Below are 19546 nucleotides of genomic sequence, written 5' to 3' on the forward strand. Positions count from 1 at the left end.
CATGTGCACAGAACAAAGTCCGGGAAATTTTCTAGAAAGTCCAAATCTAAGCGTTAACGAGAGGTGTTTGATGGGGAAACAGACGCAGCGCAGTGTTCATGCAGACATTAGAGGAGACAACTCTTTCCTGACCTGGTTAAATTAATGTCATTTTCTGTGTATTTTTTTTATAGTTTTATTAGTGTCGAAAGGATTCCTAATTACTTGTTTGTTCTCAAATACCGTATAAGTGGAAATTTTAGCGAGTCGCAAATTTAGCGATTTGTCCTTAAAAACTGCTAATTTATTTTTAGCGAGATGTTATTTTAGCGATTTTAAAATGCACATTAAAGAAACTATAGCAAAAGAAATGCAATTAATTTTTAGCGATATTCAATTTTAGCGATCTCGTCAACCTCGCTAATAATGCCAAAATTAAATCCTCGCTAAAATTTCTACTTATACGGTATTACCATTCTAAAGACTCCATAAAAATATTAACATATTGCAGGATTGTTTGTAAACTTTTTACATCAATTTTTATCATTTCTTTCGAAATTGACTTCATTTGAAAGACAATAAGAAAAAAAAGTTTGTCTTCCATAAAATATTTGACCCATGATAATGACCTGCATACCTTTATAAAGACAAGCTCATAAAGATTGTAGAAAATAAATTGGAAACTTTTTAAGAAAATATGGTCAATACAATGACTCTGTCAACAAATACAATTGATCATTAAGTCAAATACAGACTGACGTTTTTCATACTTATTGTTAGTCCATCTTTTAACCCTGAACTGACTGACAACGGATTTTTTTGTTATTTTCTGATCATGACAAGGAGCACACGTAAGGTGTGACCGGTCAGCAGGGGATGCTTACTCCTCCATAGCACCTGAGCCCACTTCTGATGTTTTGGAGGCCTGTATTGCTCTGCCTCTTTTTTGTATTGTTTTATGGACTTTGAGATTGAATACAGTTTGTTATCTCCATATCCTTCAGTATTCAGATTTTTATAAAACGAGATTTAAAACGGGTAAGAATTGAAGAATTAACAGAGGAAATTAGGACTGGAATAATTAAAACGTTTATTATATTGTTTATTAATATTCAGGGAAATTATTCCATTTATATAAGATTTATTTTTTCAAAAGTCTCGCACGTTATATCTTGATTATAACAAAAATATCAGTAGAATATAAAAATTTTTATACTAGTATAATCCGGGAAATACTCAGGGGCCATAAGCATGAAAAGAATGTCGTTGTCTTTGTTACTGAAAATTAAATAAAACTCCACAATTTTAGATGTACAATGTGAAGTTATCAAAAAAAATTTAACGTCTGCGTATACGCTATTTAAATAACCGATATTAATAATCAATGTAACTTAATGTAAAAAAGGAGCAAAATTACCGTTTATGTATGCTGGCCATATATCTTCTGGATATTAAGTATGTAATGAGGGCACTTAATACTACTCCTATAAAGAAGCCTCCGAAAACAGCTCCTATTGTAGCTCCCAAACCATTTGCTACAAATTTGAAAATATAAACCGTCAATTATTTTAGAAGCCCTATCCCTTCCTCGGGGGGAAGAAAAAATGTGAAGAAGTCATAAACAAAGGAAACAGAGAAACAAACAAAAACAAAACAAAACATAACAAAACAAAGAAAAAAGAACTTCTATTAAACTACCAAACACTACATACACGTATGTAGAATTTTACATGTTCAGTTTGAAGTTTATTATCAGTTTTTAAGAGAACAATCTGGACCGCTTTGAAATATGTCTGATCTCTCGGTGTCTACTACAAGGTTAACAATTGATTTCTATATTATAGATATAGCGTTTAAGTTACCATTAGTAATTAAAATCACGATACATAGGAATTGTAAAATTTTGGGTTCTCCGGATCCGATCCCCGTACCTACATTAACTCAATTGAAAAACGTTAAGAAATTATAAAAACAAGGGCAAAATAAATTTAAGAACTACAACTAATTAAACAACCAAACAATATTAGTTACGACTGTAAATGTGTAATGTTTAAAAATTGAGTCATTCATGTACCTTGAATTATAAATTTTCGTTTAAATTAAGCAGCAGCTGTTGACCAACGTTGGAAGACGGAAAGGATCTAAATCATCTTTTTTTTTAATTTTAGCATATACACATGAGGATAAAAGCTTGTTAAACATTCTATTGATTTTGAAGTTTTTTCTTCAGGATTTCGTACATTCTATTTTGTATTTTCTCTAAAGCAAAAGTAGGTTACAAAACTCACAGATAATTCCTGTACGTGAATAAAAGCTGTTTAACGTTTTCTTTTTTATTTAATCTAGATCTCTTTCTCCCCCTTAGCTTTATGAACATCAAATTATTGTACCATCAATTTTTATGCAATTGATAGATTGTCCAATGTACAGTTTGTGTGAGTGTTATTTTAATATTTTAAGGGCTAGATATCAAAACAAAAGAAACATAAAAGAAAATCTAATTATCGTTAGAAAATAATTTACAGTAAACCATTCTTATAGTTACATCCTACACAAACTAATTCCCGTGTAAGGATACAACGATATTTTGTATTAACCATAGAAATATTCAAATTATAATAGTGTTTAAATATTTATGAAGTGAAGTGAAAGTACTAACCTTGTTCTTGATTTAAAAACATTTTGGCTACGTCATTTTCATTTATTTCCACTGAAATTATGATTAAGAAGTTATAATTAATATATAATTTTAAATTGGATAGTTTATGTGAATAGAAAACTCAAATGTGGAGCATGTATCTAAGTCTTTTTACAAACGAATTATGAAAGAAATATCCAATATTAATATTTTTTTATAATTATGCTATACTTACCTGGTTTACAGTAAGTCTCATTAACAGGTACGTGCCCATCTCGACATATACATGTTCCATTCTGACATTCCAAGTCTTGTACAGCAGTGCACTGTTCATATCGCTCACAGGTCTGGTTAATTTTAAGGTTTCCTAATTGTATTCATAAAAAACCCTCTCATTTATGTAATCCTTCATTGCCATTAATTATTGAAACAACATACCATATTTGGAAAAAAAACAATAAAATATTATTGGAAGAGTTACAAACCTTCTAAGCATTTTTCTCCAAACCCTAAATATTCTGATTTGCAAACGCATATCCCAACGTCTTGATTGCTGACAATACTACACTTTCTTGTTAAGTCTTTGCACGTTTGATTCCAGTAAAAACATACATTATCAAAATTCGATTCTACAAGTTAGAGTAACAAATAAATACAGTCATTTTTTCATAATTTGAAAAATATCACATTTAAGTTGAAAAAAGATTTTTAAAAAAGCAAACATTATTGCTGTCATTGTGTACCAGTTAAAACCTTTGAAATGCCGTACGATGCACGTGTAAATTAAATGCTCATCGATTCTTTGGATATATAGATGAAAGGATATATTAAGAATAATAAAAGATTTGAAAAAAGAAAAATATCCTGAAAAAAAAAACACATTTTAAAATAAATGTTCGTTAGTTGTTTTATCGTAGCTTTGTCTTAATTATTCAAATTTGCATTCTGAACCATAAATTAATTATCTGAAACACTGTAGAATAATTCTCGAAAGTTGTCCGTTTAAGTACCAATGTTGCGTAAATTTTGGCATAGAGGTCATTCAATGCAGACCTGACTCAAATCAAATTATGAAATATTGAGAGCTTTTGATCGAAGAAATGATTTAAAACAAGATTTTTAATGCATTTTCTCTATTTTATACAAGAAATATATGGAAATGCAGATAATTTATTCTTTTAAAGGCTATCACCAAAACTACACCTCAGTGTAAGTTAAGGTTGTTTGAGGACACAAATCATTGACTTCATGTTCATTGATACGGGTATTACAAAAATAAATCATGCTAAACAATGGCGTTTGCCCTATTTAGAACATTTCCAGAAAACAGTAATGTTGTGAGCAAGATATTGCTAAGTAGATGCAATGTGAAGGAAAGACCAAAAACTATTTAATCGTTCGTTTACATGAAATTCCATCAAACTTAAATACTTAAAACAGAACAAGGTCCCCGCTAAGCTACGAGAAGGACGTAATGAATATATAAATTTTATCAAATAAAATTTGTAAACTTTGAACTCAATCACTAGGTTTTTGAGCTGTAGGGCATACCGACAATATTATACATTTATTGACGGAGTTCGAGGGCAACATGCATATGTGTTTGTCGAACCCAAAAATCAAACTATCTTCCTGAGGTCGTTAGGCGCCAAATGTCACAGGTGGTGAAAAGTCATGTCTTAACCGGGACTCGAACCCAGGGACTCTGGCGTTCCGTGCTAGCGCTCTAAGTAAGGGATAACGGTTTATGGTCCCGGTGCGTTGCGTTCTACTACGGTCTGACACGGCGCACGCGGTCTGAGAGGAAGCATATAAAAGCCGGGCACTGCAGAGAAGTTTCATTATGGATCCATATGGATCTCCGCCTTCTCATCCGTCTTATTCGTCTCATTCCTAGTTGCTGCACGCCTGCCTTCCCTCTCTGTAACTGCTGCTGGTTCTCTTCATTTTGACGAAGTGATTTTAGGTATGCACCCAGCAAACACGCGAAAATAAAATCTTCGTCTTGGGAATTCATGATGTTTTATCTTCGAAGGGTCATGATACAATGATTGTTTCTGGTTAGGAGACCTTCTCTGGTACAAACGTGATCCATAGTTTCCCGGCGTCCATATTTCATACGTAGAAAGACTTGACAGAACGTGAGAAACGTATAAGAACTTCATAAGAACGCGAGAAACGAGAGGGGACCTATCAGAACGTAAGAGACCTGGGGGGGGGGACGTGCTGGCATACGTGGCAGAACCGTAGTGCGCCGTGGAGCCTCCAGCACACCACGGCAACTTCTTCCTACGGCCCATCACGGATTCCGTAGAAGACCGTAGAAGACCGCAAAAGAACTTGTCAAGACTTTGATATAGAGGGGAAAAATAACCAAAATCTCACGGCGCACTACGTTTCGGGCAAACGGGGCTGCCGGGAACATAGTGTAAACGTAGCATAACTGCTTCTGGTTCACTTCATTTTGACGAAGTGATTTTAGGTATGCACCCAGCAAACACGCGAAAATAAAATCTTCGTCTTGGGAATTCATGATGTTTTATCTTCGAAGGGTCATGATACAATGATTGTTTCTGGTTAGGAGACCTTCTCTGGTACAAACGTGATCCATAGTTTCCCGGCGTCCATATTTCATACGTTGAAAGACTTGACAGAACGTGAGAAACGTATAAGAACTTCATAAGAACGCGAGAAACGAGAGGGGACCTATCAGAACGTAAGAGACCTGGGGGGGGGGAACATGCTGGCATACGTGGCAGAACAGTGGTGCGCCGTGGAGCCTCCAGCACACCACGGCAACTTCTTCCTACGGCCCATCACGGATTACGTAGAAGACCGTAGAAGACCGCAAAAGAACTTGTTAAGACTTTGATATAGAGGGGGAAAATAACCAAAATCTCACGGCGCACTACGTTTCGGGCAAACGGGGCTGCCGTGGCTGCCGGGAACATAGTGTAAACGTAGCATTACAGAGAGGGAAGGCAGGAGTGCAGCAACTAGGAATGAGACGAATAAGACGGATGAGAAGGCGGAGATCCATATGGATCCATAATGAAACTTCTCTGCAGTGCCCGGCTTTTATATGCTTCCTCCCAGACCGCGTGCGCCGTGTCAGACCGTAGTAGAACGCAACGCACCGGGACCATAAACCGTAACATGCATTGACGAACCGCGATTGAACGCGAGGAAACGGCTACCATACACCCTAGTTTGCGGTGAAGACCGTGATGAAACGTGGCAGAACGTGATAAAACGGACAACAACCGTGAACTAGCCGTGACAGAACGCGGACTAAACTCAGCAAAACGTCTCAAAACGTGAATGGACCGTGAGATGAATGGAAATATACATTTTCCCGTCCCACTGCGGTTCCGTTACGGTCTATTACGTGCTGTCGCGTTTTGTTGCGTTTATTCGGTTTTACTACGACCTACTAAGTTTCACATCTGCAACAAATTAACGTGGCCGCCGTGGCAAATTTTTTGACAGTTTAAAAATCTGGCACGGCATCCACGGCAATCGCGATGAGTTACGTTTGCCCATCCCGTTGCCCCAAGTTTTCTCACACCCGCCCCGTTTTTTTCCACGGTGGCCTGAAACGTGATTGCCGCGGCTGCCGGGAACATAGTGTAAACGTAGCATAAATAAGGAGATGGTGTTGAATAGTTTAGAGAAAGCATTCTCTCCGAGGGCCGATGGCCCGAGGAGGAGATGTTTTCTTTAAACTATTCAACACTATCGAGTTATTCATCTTACTTAAAAAAATTCCCTACTTTGGGTCCCAAAGAAACATTCACCCATTCAAATATCCTACTTGCTGTAATACAATAGGATGTAGCCCATTCAAATATCCAACCGTGACACAAAACAATGTCCTAATCGATCACCCCTTTTATTCATTGACTAGTGAGCATGAAACTACATGTTGCTGATTTCATTTTAAGCCTTTTCATTGTACTGAACAGTCATGAAATCAGATGAAGACTATTTTAAATCCAAATGAACATGATGAATATAAATTACAGAGGTTCAGATAGTCTTATGGATACGTTTGACCTGAAAGCTGAAGAAAACTGCAGGATTTTTATAAAAGATTTGGATTTTGTCATTACAAATCATAAGATGATGGTTTGTTGAGGAAAAATGTTGAATTCTTATGGAGTACCATTCGGAAAATACTTGTAATAGTGCTTTAAAACAGATAAAAAGATTGGCGGTGTTAAACTGTTATGCTGAACCTGCTGTAAAAAAATCCATATCAAGATCTTCAATCAAAATGGTGTCGAAAAGTAGATGGGCTGTCAATTATTCAAGTTCTTCTCGGAAGTACGCCGGAAAAGAATGAAACAGGGGTGAATATCGGATAAATTGAAGGGATTTACGGATGACTGACCCTGAAATAATATTAAGCAATATGAGGTGATGCAGTTTAAGATTCAAGGTGAAAATGTGTTTATGTGTTTAAAGGTGATGGTTTCAAGATTTAAGACCGAAAACATTCCTAAAAGTGTGAAAAATTCGAAGGAATTGTTATTTCTGTGAGCATTGGAAGTGCATTTGAAACACAATAAATTTGAAGTTATTACGGTAATTCCGTGTGCACTGGAAATTAATTCTAATAGTGTGGCAAATTTGGAGTAATTATTTTTCATATGCATAGGAAATACATTTTAAAAATTGTTTTATCTCTTTTGTTCATTGTTTTATGTTTTCTGCACCTCAGTTGGGTATTTAAATATCCATCCAATGGGCAGTTGGATATTTTGAATATCCAATTGCCTGTCGGTTGGATATTTTGAATATCCAACTGATGGTCACTTGGATCTTTAAATTTTTTTTACTTACCTGAAAAAGTTGAGAAGCCAAAAAAAAAAAAAAAAGAAAAAGTTGCCCAAAGTCGAAAATCATATTTCGTGGGGTGGGGGGGGGGGGGGGATGCGGTAGGGGTAGAGGCTTACGTTTTTTCAGTGTTAACTACTTTCAGTACCAATTCTAATGCTTCATTTTCGGTACATCACTAAAGTTGGGGGGCCAACCAGGTTTTCAATTAACATTTCCTACAGTATAAGTAAGGTTGGGAAAAAAAGTGGGCGGGCCAGGCCCCCCCTGGCCCCCCTGTTGCTACGCCCCTGACATAATAACTCTTACACTGGCTTTTACAAGTTCTCATTCCAGTTTTACTAAAGGTCGTAACTCAAAATGTAACTCAAAGTGTAAACGTAAATGCAACTTACGCCAATTTTGCGTTTGATTTGTAACAATATAAAATATTTATTGTCCAAGGATAGGGCTAATCTGCGCATCACCCAGTTACACAGATATTCAGAAATAATGAGATTTATTTTTTCCCCAGACTTAAGGTCAAGATCAAGTAAATGACTTTAGACTAATTCTTTGGTGCTATATCCATTATGACGTCATAATCTATTTCGACTTTCATTTTCCTGTACTTTGTGCTATAATAGAATTATGTAGAAAATATAGTATTTTGATGAAATTCAAATTGAAATAACACGAAAATTAGTTCTGATACCTATATTGAATTTGACATTATTTTATAGAAGAGGCCCAGAGCTTACACATTACCTTTTACTGTAAGACTGTAGGCAATCTGGATACATTTTCTATGTCTGATATTAAAAAAACTCCCATATTCATGACTTTTTCCCCTAATTTTTCATTGGAAATGACAAAAAATGTCCCGAAACACCTTATTTGACCAGGCTTTACTTCTGAAGCATCATTTCAGGAATTGATTTCTTAAATTGGATATACGAGGGTTGTCCAAAAAGTTCGTGGACAATGACGTTTTTGCCAAAATAAATGGCTCTATATGCATCTATTATATATCAAAATATTTCTTATGAAAAACCAAGTCAGAATGGTTTAATTTTTATTGATGGAACTTAATATTTATGGAAAAATCGGGGTCTTTAAACATCGCAGATAGCGCGTACGGATCAGTCTGACGTTAAGCTAATTTCATTATAACGTCAAACATTTGGATTTTGACTTAACACATGTTTATGGACACACGCTAAATTTCTATTTTAAGCCCAATGCACATCCAAGTGCTAGCAATAATCATTATGTATAGATTATAATTCATTTAATTTTTAAAATTCAAAATAATACACAAAAAATTACGAGCGTCATCTAAATAAACAGTTTGTATACACAAACTGCACAGCCCAGTCCGACGCTGCGCTAGTTTTATAACAACGTCATAAATAGAAATCTCCATTTTCAGTAAATTTCATGTGTTTTTAAATTCTTGTAGAGTAATCGCATTTGCACACACTGTTGAAAAATCGTACATACCGATCTGAAATTGATACACTAAGTATATTTCAATAATTTTAGTTGTTTTAACAAATATTTTGTCTTAAGCGTCATTTCAACCGTAGGAAAACTTATTTTTTTAATCAGATGCTGCCCCGTGCGAACGGCTGACGTCATTTTTTTGTCGAGTTTTGACACGTATTTGTTAGAGTTTTTGTTTAGTTTATGTACTGTCTATATAGTAAGCGTTACTTAAGATATAATAAAATGATTATAGCCTCTTTTTTGTGTTGCATAAAATTTTTATTAATTTTTGATTTGTCTTATATACAAAAAAATAATTTTAATCCGAACACTTTATATCAGAGTTTATGTCATTTTAACCTTGGTCCGTGCGCTCTATCCACGACCTTTAAAGACCCCGATTTTTACAAAAATATTGAGTTCCATCAATAAAAATTGAATCATTTTGAGTTGTTTTTTCATAAGAAATGTTTTGATATACAACAGATTTATATAGAACCATTTATTTTCACAAAAACGTCATTGTCCACGAACTTTTTGGACAACCCTCGTATCTGTAGGTACCTTTCGTTTACTTGATTTTGACCTTAACTTTTCATCTTTTTGTTGAAGTCGTAACAGCTATCGTGGTAGACAGTCCTTAGTTGATCGTTTTACAATTGATTGCATATAAGTACATGTATGTATAATATGTTTCGGTATCACTTTTATTTTTTTTTTCAATTTTCTCTTTTTTTTTAAATAGATCATTAAAACAAGTCCCCCTGCCTAAAAAACAAGAAAATTTCTTTTTAAAAGTCCCCATATAATCATTACAACTAAGTTTATCAACTTCTAACAAATATGTACTTCTATATATTACCTCTTTTTTTACGAATCGATAAGTCAGATAGTTTTTTCAACTGGCAAACTTCGCAGCACTGCTAAGACCTACTATGAGAAATCAACGGAAAATAAACGAGTAAAAAGGGAGATCTTTTTAAAATTGAATTCATTTTAATTTATCTGTTTTATTATCACAGAACCTTAAACACGCATTCTCTGTAAGCACCAACGGATTTACTATAGGGCTTGGAAACGACATGTCTCGGATTTTGATGAAATTTTTACCATAGGTGTGTCTTGGTACAAAACTAGTTAATATGGTGTTGGAAGTTCCACACGTGCACTTGGTTGCCATGGAGACGGATCCATTGAATTGGTTGCCATGGAGACGGATCCATTTAAGGTACACAGAGCATATAATCATTTATTCTAGAAATATTCTTCCTGTAAGAAAAAGGTCATGCAAACTGACATGGTTTCTAAAAATTTAAAAAAATGGGGAAATTGGAATTTTTAAAGATCTTTGAGGCTAAATAAGTAAAATTGTCCGCGGAAATTTCCCAAATCTTACATGGGTTATCATACTTGGGAATAAGTAGTATCATTTCATGAAAAAAACATAAGTGGGCTTTTGCTCCTATTTTTAGTAACATGTACCTATAAATAAATATATTTGCATAATTAGGAAGTATATTGTAAGATTTGAGATGTTAATGACAGTAGCTGGCCACAACTAGCTAGTATGGAAAAAAGGTTGAGGGGGTTCCTATGACTATTTTTAGTATCACGTGGCGAAATATAGATATTTATGCCCTTTTTAGGAAAACTTTAAAAACCTTTTCAATTGTTCTGTAAAATAATTCCTGATTGTCCTAATTCTAGTCTTTGACAATGTACCTGTATTTTCATCTACAAGTTTATTTTGTCCAAAGACTTTTAATTTTTTTAGATGAAGACTCAAAGAACGTATTCTATATGGCAGTTTCTGTGGTCTGCATTTTTTTTGATAGTCACCATATTTCCAGAACCTCTTGTCATTTTTTGTCAAAATTGTCACAGAGTATCTAAGGACTTTTGTTAATACGTGTACCAACCATAGGGATTTTCTCATTAAACATATTATGGCATATTTCTGCCCCTTGTGTGCAAGTTATTTTTCTATCGAATATGTCGACATGCTAGATAGATATGTTGACATGCAAGATAGATATGTCAACATGCAGCATAAATATGTTGACATGCAAGAAAATTGCAATCAAATAAAAATTATAAAAAAATCTTCAAAAATCTCAAATATGGCCCACATGTGATATCAAACATGCTAGATACTACTTATTTATGTTAACATGCAAGATAAATATGTTGACATGCAACTTAGATATATTAACATGCAACTTATTTATGTTGACATGCAACTTAGTTATGTCGACATGCAACTTACTTATGTCGACATGTAACTTACTTATGTTGACATGCAACTTATTTATGTTGACATGCAAGTTATTCATGTCGACATGCAACTTAGTTATGTTGACATGCAAGATAAATATGTTGACATGCAACTTATAAGTTGCATGTCGACATAAATATGTCGCATGTTTACATAAATAAGTTGCATGTCAACATATTCATCTTGCCTGTTAACATAAATAAGTTGCATGTCAACATAAATAAGTTGCATGTCGACATATTAATCTCGTATGTCAACATAACTAAGTTGCATGTCAATATAACTAAGTTGCATGTCAACATAAATAAGTTGCATGTCAACATATTTATCTTGCATGTTAACATAAATAAGTAGCATGTTTGATGTCACATGTGGGCAATATTTGAGATTTTTGAAGATTTTTTATAATATTTATTTGATTGCAATTTTCTTGCATGTCAACATAGTTATGTTGCATGTTGACATAACTATCTTGCATGTCGACATATTTGATAGAAAAATAACTTGCACACAAGGGGCAGAAATATGCCACCATAAAGAGGAGAAACTAGGGAATCTAATCTCTAATAACAAGACCTTGTTAAAATGCCATTTCACTGATCTGTTACCGGGTTACTCTCATGACTGTTGATGCCCTCTGGTCTCTTTTATTAGAAGGTACGGTTTGAGCTTTATTGTGCCCTAAAAATTTAATGTTCTTAAAAAGTTGTGAAATTGGCTTTTTTGCAACTTTTTAAGAAAATACGGGAAAATACACAAGTTAATGACGTTACATTTAGCATTTAGGAGGTCATATAAGAAAAACGATTTGTGTATTTTTACTGCAGGGAATTCTTATGATTCAAAAAGAGTGAATTTTGATTTCCTATATCACTTTCATATATTAGAAAAATACAGAGCTTTAAATATTTTGTATTGAAACTGTACCTTGTTCTTTGTTTCTATAAATAGAACTGGAAGTCCTCATTGATTTCGCATATTTCAAATATAAGTAGAACTGAATATCATCATTGTTTTTATGCTTGTTAGTTAACGGTAACTACCGATATTACATATAGTTTATACTTATCAGTCACATAATTATTTTACTAGGAAAACTTTATTATACTCATGACATATTGAACATGTTGAATACAGCAGTATATTTCGTAAATATGTTATCAATGAAGCTCCTTTAACACCCTTCCCCGCAGTCACGCATTTTAACGCATATACCATTTCCTATTTTTAACGCAAAATCACGCATTTACCGTTTCCCCGCAATTTTCACGCACTTTAAAAAGTTCATTTAATCTTCAATTTATTGCCAAATTCCTACTATTTTATACTTGCTTGAATCTCATAAAATAAGAAAAGTTATTTTCTAAGTAAAATATTATTTCAGAATATTATTTACGCTAAACTTTAGAGAAATTTTTACCCCGCTATAAAGTGCTTGCAGGGAAATTGTAAAGTAATATTTCTGTGATGCGAGGATTCAATGTACGTTGCATAGCAATTCTGTAAGTTGTAAAGAGTTAATCCTTTGTCATTTTTCTTCTTCTGCTGAGAAGTTGCTATACATAAGTGGATGTGCTATAAATAGAAAAGAGAGCCCCACGTTCAGATAGTGTGCATTTCACTAAATGGATTGGAATTATTTTTCGGTTACACAACGCCTACTGTAAATCTGGAATTTTTTACGTCGATTTTATTTTGCCAATTCAGGTCAAAATGGTGCTTATCAATTTTTACGTATCAAAACTTTGCGAATAACCACTGATTTGTTAACATTTTCTTATTTGGAATTTATTTTTTAGAAAAATATTTTTGCGAATGCAATGAACTCGCAAATTTGCTAAAAATTTATTTACAGCAAAAATTTCCCGACTAACGGTATAACATTGATTTTTCTTTCCAACATTGCCTGAAAAGGTACAATAACCCATATTTTCTCGATTATTCCAGGAATCTTTTTAGACCATTGTTGCTATAAAAAAGGGTCAGTCCTAATATTGTAGCAATTCCTGTACAAACAAGTGTTCATTTCGAAGGCATATTGTAGAAAGCTTTATATTTAAGACATTTTCTAGGAAGATTCGAATTAGCAAAAATCTGCCCTATTTTCCTAGTATTTAGAGACAAATCTATATTTTGCCATTTGATACTAAAAATAGAATTGGGAAACCCCCTCAACCATTGTCCACACCGATTAATGGTGTCCAGCTTGTGTCATTAACATCCCAAATTTTACGCTTTACTTCCTAATTAAGCAGCAATGGCATCTATAAAATGCCTAAAAAAGGCGCAACAATCTACATTTTCTCAATTATTCGAGTAATCTATGTTTAGACCATTGTTGCTTTAAAATGAAGCAAGAACCCATCCTCAATATTGTAGCATTATTGTATAAACACATGTACATTCTGTAAACATATTATAGAAAGCTTTATATTTGTTAAGACTTTTTATATGAAGCTTCCTATTAGAACAAAAATGCCATTTTTCCTAATACTCAAAGACATTTCTATATTTAGCCACCTGATACTAAAAATAGAAATGGGAATTCCCCTCATCATTTATCCATACCTGCTAGTGGTATCCAGCTCTTGTTATTTACACCTAAAATTTTACAAAATATTTCCTAATTATGCAGCAACTACATCTAAAAATTGCCTGAAAAGGTGCAATAATCTATATTTTCTTAATTATTCGAGTAATCTATTTTTTACGGAAGCCCAATAGTGCAAATCAAAAATAAAATTAATAAAGAAAAAAACGAAATTATTAAATAAAGTGAAACGAAATTATTAAATAAAGAAAAACGAAATTTATATAAAAAGAAAAACGAAATTATTAAATAAAGGAAAACGAAATTATTAAATAAAGAAAAAACGAAATTAATATATAAAGAGAAACGAAATTAATATATAGAGAAAAACGAAATTATTAAATAAAGAGAAACGAAATTATTAAATAAAGAAAAACGAAATTAATATATAAAGAAAAACGAAATTAATATATAAAGAAAAAAAGAAATTATTAAATGAAGATAAACGAAATTATTAAAAAACAAAAACGAAATTAATATATAAAGAAAAATTAAATCAATATGTAAAGAAAAATGAAATTATTGATAAATCATTTTGTTTTTCTTTATTTAATAATTTCGTTTTTCTTTATTTAATAATTTCGGTTTCTACTTGTTGATATGCCTATCAGGGCTAATCATTAATGAAACATGACTTCTTAGATGAACACGTTTATTCAAGTATGGCGTGTAAACATAACAACAAATTGCAAGCATCCCGAGCCCGATCATAATACATCAACATCCCCCCTTCTGAGAAAGATGTACATTGTATAAACAATTAAACTGAACATTTCCAAAACAAATGATCATTAACTGTTAATTAACTTTCTGACAAAATAATCAAATAGAATTAAACAGTATCTCAATCAATTTTGGACATAGTCTTTCAAGTATGCTGGTTTCCTACGGATCCTTGATGACGGTTCACGCGATACTGGCATTGCACGAGTATCTGGTGTAATATCCTTATGAGGCTTGTTGACGACAGTTTCTGAAATCGAGTCTGGTACGCAATGTTGTTCATTCGAGCCTGTAATCACCGGTATCTGTTTGCTAGATATAGACTCGTTTGGTCCACTAAACGGTTTTGGAAATTCACAGAGTTCACGTTTCTTGATTGGTTCATCACGAACTGGAGATTGATCACGAATATGGGTCTGTATTTTAGTTGGTCTAATATGAATTCGGTTCCTTCGATATTCGACTCCTTGTTGGTCCGCAATAACGTATGTTCTCTGTCCAAGTATTTGAATCACTTTTCCAAGCTTCCAATTTTGTCCTTCCCGGTGTTGGAAATAAACTGACTGTCCAATATCGACTTCAGGTAAGTTTCGTGCTTTTTTGTCGTAAGATTTCTTCACGGCAATCTGTCTGGATCTGTGTTTGGACTTCATTATTCCAAAATCATTGCTCACTCGAGATCTCATAGGGAGTGTAGCACGTATCTCTCTGTTGAACATCATCTGTGCTGGGCTTAAACCGGTATCCTGTCTTGGAGTACAACGTTGTTCAAGTAACGCTTCATACGGGTCTGTTCCATCCTCCTGTGCTTTTATCATCAGTGTTTTGATGATCTTCACTGCAGATTCAGCTTTTCCGTTTGCTTGCTGATGCATTGGAGATGAGAATTTGTGATCGATCTTCCAGGTCTTCACAAAATCCTGAAATTCTTGACATCTAAATTGTGGTCCACCATCCGATATTATAACATTTGGTATGCCAAATCTAGAGAACTGTTTCTTAAGCAATGAAATCACTCTTGCACTTGTCGTTGTTGGTAGATAATCTACCTCAATAAAACTGGAAAAGTAGTCTACCGAGACCATGTAGTGTTTTCCTTGTATCTCGAATAAATCCAGTCCTATTTGTTGCCAGGGAAATTCACATGTTGAGTGCTGAAGTAGAGGTTCCTTACCGTTTCTCGGTTTTCTTTCCTGACAAATTCCACAATAATCTGCAATCTGTTTAATGTCGGCTTTCATCCCAGGCCAAAAAATAACACCACGAGCTCTCCTAATCATACTGTCATATCCTAGATGTGCTTTGTGTAATCGCATCTTCATTTCTGATCTAAGTGTCTTTGGAATGACGACTGCTTCACCTTTCAAGATGAGTCCATCTTCAAAGCTAAGAGTGTCACGAAAATCAAAGTAATGACGCACGCTCGTTGGAAGATCTTGTTTACTGTCAGGCCATCCATTGGCTATGGTGTCGGCCAATGTTTGCATCTCTGAATCTTTAGCAGTCATGTCCTTAATTTCTTGAATCCTGATATCTGGAACGTCGTTTTCTTGTAACGTCGAGACAGATAGAATCCTGTGACGCTCATCTACACTTCCTTCCGTTGTCATGAGAAAAGCTCGGCTTAGCGTATCCGCTATAACAAGGTTTACTCCTTTCTCAAATATGAATTCTACATCATATCTGAAGTAACGCATCATAATGTCTTGCAGCCTTTTAGGTGCTAATCCTAATGGTTTGCGCAATATAGCAGATAATGGTTTGTGATCATTATGGATAAAAACTTTCCTTCCATAAGTGTACTGATCAAAGCGTTCAAGTCCATAGAGAACTGATAAAGCTTCCTTTTCTATCTGAGCCCATTTTCTCTCTGCTTGTGTAAGAGCTCTTGATGCGTACTCGACCGGCTTTCCATCTTGGAGTAGTACGGCACCAATTCCTTCTTTGCTGCTGTCAACTTGCAGTGTAACATCTTTTGAAGGATCAAAATAAGCCAGAACTGGAGTTTCTGTCAACTTATGCTTTAAAGTCTGAAATGCTGACTCACATTTGCTGTCCCAGTTCCACTTTTGGTCTTTACGGGTAAGTAGTCGTAGTGGTTCCAATACCTTCGACAAGTCTGGTAGGAATTTTGACATGTATTGAACCATTCCACATAAGCGTTTGATTCCCGAGACATCAGTCGGTGCTGGCATTTCAAGGATAGCTTTCACTTTACTTTCATCAACCTTGACACCATCCTTAGAAATTTTGTGTCCATGAAATGAAATTTCACGAAGTCCGGATTCTTCCTTATCCTTGTTTAATGTAATATGTCTCTCTTCACATCTCTGGAAAACTTTCTGCATCTTGAGTTCATTGTCCCGTTTTGCTGCTTCTTCACTATCACCACATCCTGCAATAATAATGTCATCGACAATGCTAAACACACCTTCCAGTCCTGATAATGCTTCGTCTAACCGTCGCTGGAAGATTTCACTAGACACTTTCAATCCGAAAGGTAAACGAGCCCACCTGTATCTCCCGAATGGCGTTATCATAGTTGTAAGTTTGCTCGATTCCTCATCAAGGCGAACGTGCCAAAATGCTTCTTTAACGTCAAGTTTACTAAATACCTTAGCATTCGTTAGCTTTGGAAGTACGTCATCTAATACAGGTAATCTGTAGTATTCTCGTATCAGAGCTGTGTTCAGAGGTTGTGGATCTATACAAACTCGCAACTTTCCGTCTGACTTGTGAGCCACGGCCATCTGACTAACCCACAATGTTGGTTCTGAAATTGGTATCAAAACACCTCGATCAACAAGTCTGTCGATTTCCTGCTTCACTGAGTCCTGGATAGCAATTGGTATTTTCCTGCACGGAAGTACTTTGGGTTGAATAGTGGGGTCAACTTTCAGAGTTGCAATGCCCAAGTCACCAAGAGGCTGTTCTAATCCAACTTTAGATATGAACTTTTCACTGTTCACAGTCACAAGTCCCATGTCTTGAATTGCATCCTTGCCAAGTAGACAGGTAAGATTGTTTTGCACTACTACAAATCTGAGTTTCTGGACAACGTTGGAACGCACATTGATTACATTAAGATCAGCTTCACCGAGGGGTTTCATATGAGTGTTGTTCCACATGTTAAGACGAATGTTTGACGGACGACACTGTTCCTTCTTCACATATTTCTGACAAATGGTATTTACATCAGCTGCACTGTCCAACTGAAAATGTACGTCGCAATCATTTACGTTCATTATCGCAGTGATGTCTTTGCTCTGTCTGTCTTTGCTTTTCAATGCGAGGAGCCAACTGTCTTCTAACTCTGGACTGTCTTCACTGTCTTCGCCCACGGCATGTATTTTCTTACATTTGGACTTAAAATGATTTCTCCCGTTGCACTTGTCACATCTTTTGCCCCATGCCGGACAATTTGATTTGCCATGTTCATGTTTATAACCACAGAAATTACACTCTTTCTTCTCCTTGCTCGAAGGCTGTGAATCACTTTTCTGTTTGTGTGTCACTTTCTGCTTTGTGAAGTTTTTCTGTCGTTTGTTTGTAGATAGTTTATTCACTTTGTTAGGTGAAGTGATGTTTTCTCGCAGCTCTTTCACATGTATGTTTGACTGTTCAAAAGCCCTACATATCTGAATTGCTCTGTTCAAAGTCAATTTGTCTTCTCGTAACAGTAGTTCTTGTAGCTTACCAGTAGCTGTAAATACAATCTTGTCACGCATCATCCTCTCCTGTTCCTGGAAATTACACGACGCTGCACGTGTTCTTAATTCTGTAAGGAATTTATCAAAGGGTTCCTGATAAGGTAACTTCCAGAATCTGTGAGACTCTAACACTTCGTTGGAACGAGGATTACAATAGGCTTGTAGCTTCTCATATAACTTAGCAGGGTCATTCTTATGAGATTCGTCTTCCCACTGAAACTGGTCATATATCTCGACTACGTGAGGTCCACCACAACTCAAAATAATTGCTACTTGTACCTCTTTACTTTTGTCGATTCCTCCTGACGCAGACATGTAGACTTCAACTTGTCTTTTCCACTTTTTGTAGTTCTCGGATACATTTCCAGAGGATAAATCAAGTTGAGGAGGTAATCTGAACGGACAATTGTACACCTGTACAGGTCCTGCGGCTTGTTCTTGCTCACCCATTCCGAATAAAAATTTCAGGCTACTGAGAATGGAGTCTGGATCCAATATGGCGGTTGTGTACTGAGCACGTGTTGAAAAATAAATTCAAAGTTTGTCACTATAAACTTACAATAGTTCACGGAGCATCTCTTTCGGGGACGACCGGTAACACTAACAACAAGTCTGCACCGCTGCCACCATGTTGATATGCCTATCAGGGCTAATCATTAATGAAACATGACTTCTTAGATGAACACGTTTATTCAAGTATGGCGTCTAAACATAACAACAAATTGCAAGCATCCCGAGCCCGATCATAATACATCAACACTACTTTTAATAATTTCGTTTTTCTTTATATATTAATTTCGTTTTTCAAGTAGAAAACTGAAACTAAAATACGGAATTTAGAGATGTGCATGGTAAGGGCCTGAACCCATAAATCATTAGCGCACGAGTCTGTTAGATTTGATTTTGTTTCGACAATGTTTGCCTTTGCACTCACCGACTCCCAAATCGAATACATAACCATTACAATATTTGAATGAGGGAGAATGTAACCTTTGGTATCTTATAGTAATATGCTTGGATTTATATTTTTAGGCCAGTCTTAGGCCAGTCTCATAATTTGGCCAGTGATTAATTCGGTGAGAAGTTGTTTACAATTGGTTAACATTAGCTTTCTTAAACCCTCCGCTCGAAAGGTCTAATGATCAGCAAGTAATGAATCTGGACACGCAAATAATCACTTTGGACATGAAACATTAAAGAGATTATCCTAATAATTTGCACAAATATTTAAGATAAACATAAAGGTTAAATTCCGTTGTTTACAACATGTACTGTTGTGCATTAGAAAATACCGTAAAACAACGGACTTTGTGGGTTTGTTTGAC

General features: G+C 35.0%; 1 protein-coding gene across 5 annotated transcripts in view; it reads right to left on the reverse strand.

The window, feature by feature from the left end:
* Positions 1-19546, reverse strand: part of LOC134240738 (uncharacterized) — a 119862-nt gene that overhangs the window by 1651 nt on the left and 98665 nt on the right. For 2 of the 5 annotated variants that reach the window (XM_062722823.1, XM_062722820.1), the window contains 4 exons: positions 3103-3246; positions 2853-2984; positions 2639-2689; positions 1397-1514 (listed from right to left, as the gene is read on the reverse strand). The exons of 1 other annotated variant lie outside the window; for it this stretch is intronic. In XM_062722823.1, coding sequence (XP_062578807.1) covers positions 1397-1514; positions 2639-2689; positions 2853-2984; positions 3103-3246 — 445 coding nt within the window. The remainder of the gene's footprint in view (positions 1-1396; positions 1515-2638; positions 2690-2852; positions 2985-3102; positions 3247-19546) is intronic. 2 more of the 5 variants (XM_062722824.1, XM_062722821.1) reach the window with 1 other exon arrangement.

Source organism: Saccostrea cucullata, unplaced genomic scaffold, assembly GCF_032062105.1.
Source record: "Saccostrea cucullata isolate Sc308-1 unplaced genomic scaffold, CSIRO_AGI_Scuc_v1 ctg906, whole genome shotgun sequence".
Taxonomy (NCBI): Eukaryota; Metazoa; Mollusca; class Bivalvia; order Ostreida; family Ostreidae; genus Saccostrea; species Saccostrea cuccullata.